At 43.8% G+C, this 8,448-nt stretch overlaps 1 protein-coding gene across 1 annotated transcript; it reads left to right on the top strand.

The window, feature by feature from the left end:
* The first annotated feature begins 213 nt into the window (after positions 1-213).
* On the top strand, positions 214-7,691 carry cbx4 (chromobox homolog 4 (Pc class homolog, Drosophila)). The gene is made up of 5 exons (XM_030339060.1): positions 214-576; positions 671-714; positions 1,415-1,480; positions 3,335-3,401; positions 4,632-7,691. The coding sequence occupies exons 1-5, from the start codon at positions 508-510 to the stop codon at positions 6,084-6,086; spliced, it is 1,701 nt and encodes a 566-aa protein (XP_030194920.1). The 5' UTR covers positions 214-507; the 3' UTR covers positions 6,087-7,691.
* The last annotated feature ends 757 nt before the right edge of the window (positions 7,692-8,448 follow it).

Raw genomic sequence — 8,448 nt, 5'->3', positions numbered from 1 at the left:
CATAGCAGTGTATATTTAGATTGGACAGTAACGTCCTGTATGCATTTATTCGCAGTTACATTGAACACTGCCGTTATAAATACTAGCCTACAAATGGGTTTTACATTTCCAGCGGTTACTCCGTCCAGTCGAACCCCGCTGTCCAACAGTGACCAGCAAGGATGTGCAATGTTTTCACCTCCCCCTCGTGCTGACGTCACGCGCCCCACTGAATCTTTTTGCGCTGAGCGACTCCGTGCAGTTACAGCGAGTGTCTTTCTGCTTGCAGCCAGGAGCACCCGGTGTGTGCGAAAGAGTGAGGCTACAGTCTGTATGTGTGTGTCACGGAGAGAGAGACAGAAAGAGCGGGTAAAAGCGAGGCAGAGAGAAGAGGAGAGGAGGAGGGAATACAGCGGGGTCTAATAGTAACTGGAAAACTACCAAGCCTGTGGACGCATCGAGTGAAGGCATCGACAGATTGGAGCCAACATTTCACTCTCCGTTCGCTGCAGCCGGATTCAAACGAGAATGGAGCTACCTGCGGCCGGAGAGCACGTCTTTGCGGTAGAGGGAATCGAAAAGAAGCGCATTCGCAAGGTATGTAGACGGCGCGAAACATTAAGCGAGATCCGTTTGGATTTTTGTTTCGCTATGAATAAGCCTTACAATTTTTTCTTGCCCTCCCCCATAGGGCAAAATAGAGTACCTGGTCAAGTGGCGAGGTTGGTCTCCGAAGTAAGTCTAAATATACTATATGCCAATTACACTCTTAACAAGTAGACACTGAATTTGAAGGGGAATGCTGTTATATTTTGCAGCAGTTATGCTATGGTCTTAACGCCTATCACGGAGGTTGTGCGCGCACTGGTGTTTTGGCTGGAAAGAGCGGTTGGTATGCGTTTCAGTGTATCCACGGATGCCTTCACTAATTTATGCGAGGGAAGGGGGTAGACACAGCCATGTAATCCTGTTTTAATTATTTCTGCCCTGCCAGCGAATTTGCGAGACAGTAGTGCTAAAATGGCCGACTGTAGAACTCGATGCTACAAGACACTTGTTTCCATGCCGTTTGGAGCGTAGCAGACTCAATTTGACATTTTCTTACGTTCGTCCGTGCAGTGTAGCCTACTCGGGACGTGCCCATCGTGTGCAGGGCTAGGATGTAGCAGCCATTTGATGCTTATTTTGTGAGCATCATCGACATCATCCAATATTTTGAAGAGGTATCCCATTACATATATGCATATTACCCTACTTAATTATGGAGTCCACGCGCACCTGACCATTCCACCTCGCGCGCTAAGGGTCAAAATAAGCTATAGTAACCTAATTACGTGGGCCTGCCCGCCAGCTTATCTAGAACAGACAAGCGCGTATAAGCCCCAAATAAGCATTGTTGAACACGTATATTTATATTCTCCAATTTTTTTTACAGATACAACACGTGGGAACCTGAGGAAAACATCCTTGACCCGCGCCTACTCGTCGCGTTCCAAAGCAGGTGAGACTTTGGTCATGGCAGCTGAGCGTAGTTCTGCCATGGCCTTATATGGGCATGGGGGGCATGGCCACGCTGTAGTAACGCTGTTGTTGAGATCCATCAACGCAATGGATATTCCCTCGACAGTGGCTGCAAAGCCAGTTGTGAGTTACGGAATGGTTGTGGAATGGCATAATACACATGATTAGTGTACTATTAGAATCAAACATTATTAGTTTTTTAAGGCTACTATAACCCAATGTCACACATGTGGACAATGACACTGTGGACTAAATTCCACATTCAAAACAAAACTACAGTTATCGCAATTAGCTATCCAAAACGATGGATAGGGTCAAATTCGTGCCAGTAGATTGTCCCTAACACCGCTGAGTCGCAACACATATTTTATATTGCTGTTAAATGGATATGCTGAATAAGCCCTGCACATTATCCCTGCGGTGGTGTACTACAACGCTACACAGTCTATAGGGGGCCCAGGAGACCACCCTCCCAGCAGACATCAGGGTTTGGGAGGAGAGAAAAAAATCTCATTGACATCCACTGTTCGCTAACATTTCCAGTGCACTGCCCCCGTATTCCCTATTCCCACAGCAGACTGCCTGCACGTGCGTTTTTGGGGAGGGGGGCTGGGGGTGGGGGGGGAGGTAGCACTGATGGTCATGGAGGAGTGATCTGCTCTGTGTGTGTGCGTGTGTATTTGTGTGTGTGGACTTTGCACGGCTCCCCAAAGGCATGGGGGAGGGTAGCGGACGGTGAGAGGGGAAGGCTGTAATTGCCAAATCTTCTGTAAATAGGGGGTCGCCCCATTGGCTGTTCCCTTCTGTGAAATCGCTCATGTTTTGCCCATTGTGATCGGAGTGGTTGTTTGTGTTCAATTTGTGTGAGATCTGATATAGCGATTCTCCGCGTCTATCAGGCTTTGCACGCTTCACCCGGGACCCCTGCTACTGTTGGTTATTTACGAGCTATTGATGAGTCGGGAGGATTATTATCAGGGAACCATACTTCACCCAGACAGGTTAATGCATCGGCCCAGTTGTGGTCACCAAGGCCATAATAACAACCCCTCCCCCCTTTCCTTCTTGGTGGCCTTGGTGTCAATAAGAAATGACTCAACAAGGTGCCTGAGGCAGCTTAGCGTGATGTTAATCATCTTATCTTTGGAGTGTGTTGGTATTTGTTGTTACAAAAGCAGGGGTGTGTGTGTGTGTGTGTGTGTGTGTGTGTGTGTGTGTGTGTGTGTGTGTGTGTGTGTGTGTGTGTGTGTGTGTGTGTGTGTGTGTGTGTGTGTGTGTGTGTGTGTGTGTGTGTGTGTGTGTCCACCGCCCACTCCTGTATTAAAAACGCCTGGCCCTTCTTTTGTCCCGCTTCAAGCGTACCTTTAATTAGGATTTGAATGTGACTGGAAGTAGAAATGGGAGCGATATGAAAGGTGGAGCACAGAAGAGGGGCTGTCTGAAAGGAAAACTAGAGATCCCTCCCTGTCCTACAACTAATTGAATTTCGCCCCCATAATGAGAGTTTGGAATGGGCCAATTACAATGGAGAGAGCTATGCAAATAAGTCCCACAGTGCCTTGCATCAAGTCACATGTGTGCCATCATTAGTCCTTCAAATCAAAATTCCTTTTTCGACCTTGAATGGGAATATAAACCTGCATTAGGGGTCAAATAGTCTTGCTCTTTTAAGGCTGGTGTATTTTCTTAGCGCACTTTGGTATGTTTGAAATGATCAATATTTTTTGGACTACAGATCTGATGATATATATAATGTTGTTTTTTATTGTTTAAATATTTCTAAATGCGATCATGTTTAGCATTGCATTAAAACATTTTTGCTTCTTTTTCACAGAGAGAGGCAAGAGCAACTGATGGGGTATCGCAAGCGTGGGCCTAAACCAAAACATATTTTACTCCAGGTAAGACCAATTCCATACATATATTCATAGACACACTTTGTCCTTAAGCTCCCCCAATGTGTTCAATTAAGACATGGGATTTTTTGAGAGGCAAAATGGCAGTCTCATGTGATTTTTGATAAACTGAAGTTGTGATTGTTTTTTATTTAGATTGACGTCAAGGACAAAAATAAAAAAATACAGACAGAAGAGGTTCAGTTCAAGCTTGATTGCACTCTGGTGCTCTTCAAACTGAGCTTTTGTTGCCCAAGATAATGGGAGTGTTGGTTCACTACACACATTTTATTGCAATGTGTTCATTATGAGAAATGCTAAATAAAATATCGGAACAACGGCTACCTCTTTTTAATTTGAATGGCTTGCGTTCGACTGTTTCATTTGTCCCGAATGAAACCCATTCAAAGAAAGAACGTGTTTAGTTATCTTATTTTTTCTATTCATTTTTATGTATAAAAAATAAGATTCTCTCCCAGCATCTCTCTCTTTGCTTTAAAAATAATACAAAGCACACTCTTGCAAAATAATATAGTCATCCTCTGGGCTACCTTAGGACCGGACTTAACAAGAACTAAGCCAAACGTGATTATATATATTTTTTGAGAGAGCCATCCGTAGCATTGCTGTGTTGTGGAGAATCACCTCTCTGTCAGGAATCAGGGCTAAAGCATGACATGTCTAGTGGCACTTCCGTGACCCTGGGTCATAGCCTGAGCAGCTTTAGGGTTCCACCACAGTGCCCCTCTGATGGCTCACGGGGTCAGCCAGTAAGTGTGTGTGTGTGTGTGTGTGTGTGTGTGTGTGTGGGGGGGGTTAGCACTAACATGAAGCTCCTTTCCTTCCCACTTTAGTCCAATATTACTATAATATAACCACTCTCTTGTGTCTTCAGTTGCTTTGTATTATGTTTGAGTTTATGAATGCATGTTTTATAAATTGAAACTATTATTTTATACAGTTTTATGCAGAAGTTGGTTCTTTAGCTTGCTGCACTAAACCATTTAGAAAAAGTACAACTGAAATCGATTAGGTTAAGAGGATTGCAACTTGTCTTGCGTGATCTGTGTGTGAGAAGTTGGAAGGGGAGTAGTCGATCCTTTTTGCCACAGCTCCAGCCTCGGTTAATCATCAATCACCATTCAATTACTTTGACAAAAAAATAGACATACATGTTGTAGCGGTGAGATATCTAGGGCAGCAGCTTACCATCCACCTTGTGTCTATCCTCCACAGGTTCCTTCCTTTGCCCGGCGATCCAACGTTCCCACAGGTTTTCAGGAGACTTCCCAGGATGGCGAAAGCTGCCCCATGACAGATGTCCTCCAGACGTCCCGCACCCAGCCTCAGCAGTACCAGCTGAACAGCAAGAAGCACCATCAATACCAGCCCAACAGCCAGGAAGCCCCTCCTGACCAACTGTCCAACGGCAAGAAGAAATTGATCTACCAGCTGAACAGCAAGAAGCACCACCATTATGAGCCTGACCTCAACATGTACGACGCACCGGCCTCCAGACTAAAGGAGGTGGTCAAAATTCAAGAGCCTGCCGGTAAACAAGCCAACCCCGGCTGGAACCTGCCGCTGGCGCTGCAGCAGAAATGGGTCCGCGACAAAGACACGGGGTGCTTGAGCAAGGTTAAGGAGCTCGCAGTTGAGGTACGGAAACCAGCGGTTAACGCCAAGGTAGCGGAGGGCAAGGAGGAGGATGGGGGTTCCCTCAAGCCCCATTCTAAAGATGCCGCAGCCCCGACCAGTGGTGGTGGCAAAATGAAGATAATCAAGAACAAAGATAAGAATGGACGTATCGTCATCGTTATGAGCAAGTACATGGACGGTCACAAGGCTCACGGGTCTAAGGGTAAACAGGGAGAACCTTCGAGCGAGGAGAAAGCCCTGCATGCCAAGTCGTCGCAGAGCAATCCATCGCACAAAACCAAAACAGGGGAGCCCTTGCACCCAGAGAACGGGGTACCAAAAGAGATCTGTGACGGACGCTCGCCCCCTGCAGCTGACCACCCCAAGAAGTGTTGCCCAAAAGACAGGCATTTCTCAAAGCCTTCGCCCAGCACTGCAGAGGAATATAACACGGAGGTGGCTCGCGGTCAGGCCGATTTGCCGGACGACTTACCCATGCAGCTAACGGCGAGCTCGCCCCAAACTTCCTGGACTATGGACACAAATATGCTGAGTCGCACGGACATTGACCACATTAGGATCCCTACGTTTTCAGCCGACCGCAAACGTAAACTCTCGGAGCCCGTGGAAGAAAGATGTGTTTCCAAGGTGTTCCAGAGCTCAAGGAGCTTTAGCACCCCCAGCGTAGTAGATGCAACCCCGCCTCAAGAAAAACCCATGGACCTCCACTGTAGTGGGTCCCGTCCCAGAGGTGCTAGCGAGGGTGACATTGGAGATATGGACAGCCAAGAGCAGCCTATGGATCTAAGCTGTCCAAAGACCAAGACGCAACATCCCGAGCCCAAAGTCCAACCAGAGCCGGAACCTGAACCCGTTCCTGAGCCTATCAGTGAAAGTTTGGTCTTGGCGGTGCCAGACCAGAAAGAGAGTTATGCAGAGCTGCTCAAAGAAGAGACTGTTACGAAAATATCGCCTTTCATGGGAAATATTGTCATCACTGACATAACGACAAATAGTCTCACAGTCACGTTTAAGGAATACGTTTCCTTCTAATCAATGTGCTTCTTTTCCCCCCAAATGGAAGTTATAGTTACATTTTTGGACCCTGTCAATATGTGCATATGTAAAAAAGAAAAGAATGATTTTTGTACATAAGGGAATTTATTATTTATCATTCAAATTGAATATGTTTCTTAAACTATTTTATACTGAACTCCTCTGTGTGGTGAAGAAAGTGCCCTCGAGGTTTTGAGTGACTGCGTTCAGGTGGATTTTTATGTCTCCATAAAAATATCAATATATCTGAAATGCTAAAGTACCTTTGTAATACTTTGTATACTCGTTTCATACTGGTACCAAACATACAACCTGAGATTTAGGAAGGTTTATTCAATATTTTGTATCTAATAATATGAGATATTTTGGTCCCGGACAAGAACAAGGGAGTAACTTGTTATGTGTACAGCGATCGAAGATCAACAAAAGAAAGCACTTAGACGCATTCACTTGTGCATACGCTCATTTTTACAGCATTTGATTTTTATGGAGAAATAGATCATCTCCATCCGTTTAAACTATATTCAGTTGCTTTACAATCTGCTCTGGGTACAGCCTTGTACCTGGTTGTTTCCTTCAGTTGCTTGGTCCATTTTGCTTAGTCAAGCTTTCAGACAAGTAGTTTAGAGTTACTGAAAGCCAAAATGTGTGGGAGAGGCGTTTCTGGCACCCTGGGCAACGACATAAAAACACTTTTGTATCTTTACATTGGATTGTTTGTACCCTCGCTAGTATCACTGCATAAGATATAGCAAACACTTTCAGGGTTAACATCAAGGACTTTGAATGGACAGATACAGAGTAAAACTAAATGTATTGCCCACAAATTGTTTAACATATTTGCCCCAGGATTCAGCAATGGGCCTGTCCAAAATGCTCATGTGTGGCTCTCTGCTATATTGCACTTTTTATAGGTTGTGACATTCATTTAGTTAATGTATATCTTCAAAGGTCAGTAATCAATTGGAGAAAGAATAATATAAAGAGTACCATTGAATCCAAGTTCCATGTACCAACCATATCCTTTTAATCTTTTTTTTGTACAAGCTTACTGTGGACCCCTGAATATATGGTAATTCTAGGCCAACTTAAATAGTTATTCAAACACATTCGTCTCATCTTCTGTCTGTTTTACATAAAGCTACCAGGGTTACTAGTCATCAGTAGTATTTTGTACAAGTAAAATGTAAAATATGAGACTGGTTTTGAGTTCCTGTTGAATCCAATAAGTGCAGGCAATTTTGATTATGTTGTCATAATACTTTCCTCTTAGAAAAATTGTTTGAGACTAAATTGCCTTCCATGCACATTTAATGCAAAGCTTTTAAGCATACTAAAAATCTATATGAAGAAGGAATTCTTATATTTATTGACATTTCATTTGTTGGCTAAACTTTGCAGTAGTTCTCGTCAGATTATTGCATCTGATTCTAACGAGCTGATTGTCCTGTTTCCTGCTTTGTTTTCTTTATTCTTTCTTGCACTTGGTTCAAAGTCCAAAATGATTGTCACAAAGTATGTTCCGTAGGGGATAGGTGGATTAAATGCTGTTGACACAGTTTACTGGATAATATGTATATCAATAAAGCAAGATAAATAACCCTTTGTTGACTTTATGTGAAACTGTCATGCTGATCGGGCAGGCTATGTTTTACTTTGTGTTCCGCATAGCCAATGACTCAACTTGATTAGCATTTCCTCATAAAGTTATGTATAACTGCGGCCGCATTGTGTGTGCTTTCGTTCTTGTTGACCGGTCTATATCTGCATGAAACATAGACCTGTACCCTCGCTAGTAATCTCTGTTGTCCCAATAGATGACGGAATAGCTAAAATCTGAATTCAATACACAGATCGAGTTGCACTATACTACTACCCGACATAAAAGCCCCTAGTTACACAGGTCTTACTGGACCAGCTATACTTAGGTTACCAGAAATGCACTCTTGTTTTCAAACGTGTTTATACCATTTAGGAATGTACAAACTTAACGTATGAGTCATAATGCGTAGTGTGTAGAGGCCTAATGCATTTAATTCAATTCCAACCCTTTAAAAATGACTCCAGGTCCACGCATGTTCGTATGCCTAATGGCTCGACGATAGAGAGCAGAGGGTCACACCATATGTTGATATTGGTTTGTTTTGACCATAAAGAGTGAATATTCGTTTTCAATCCGTTGCGTTTCGTGGGGTTATTGCGCCTCATGGCGTATTTAGGCTATTTTACATAGCCTAAATACACTCTCGCCAAATTATGTTGACTTGTCAGTGCTTCATTTATGAAATAACCTACAGAAGGTCGTATTGTATCCTTTAATTAATCAAACGAGGCCCACGTGATGTGACCACGTCAAATG

Source organism: Gadus morhua, chromosome 2, assembly GCF_902167405.1.
Source record: "Gadus morhua chromosome 2, gadMor3.0, whole genome shotgun sequence".
Taxonomy (NCBI): domain Eukaryota; kingdom Metazoa; phylum Chordata; class Actinopteri; order Gadiformes; family Gadidae; genus Gadus; species Gadus morhua.
The sequence above is the reverse complement of the archived record's forward strand: the minus strand, read 5'-3'. Positions and strand labels throughout refer to the sequence as shown.

Bases quoted from the DNA above. Each gene is read 5' to 3' on its own strand.
- cbx4 (XM_030339060.1), top strand. From the start codon at position 508: ATGGAGCTACCTGCGGCCGGAGAGCACGTCTTTGCGGTAGAGGGAATC. The intron at 715-1,414 runs GTAAGTCTAAAT...TTTTTTTTACAG, and splicing joins TGGCGAGGTTGGTCTCCGAA to ATACAACACGTGGGAACCTG. The intron at 3,402-4,631 runs GTAAGACCAATT...TATCCTCCACAG, and splicing joins CAAAACATATTTTACTCCAG to GTTCCTTCCTTTGCCCGGCG.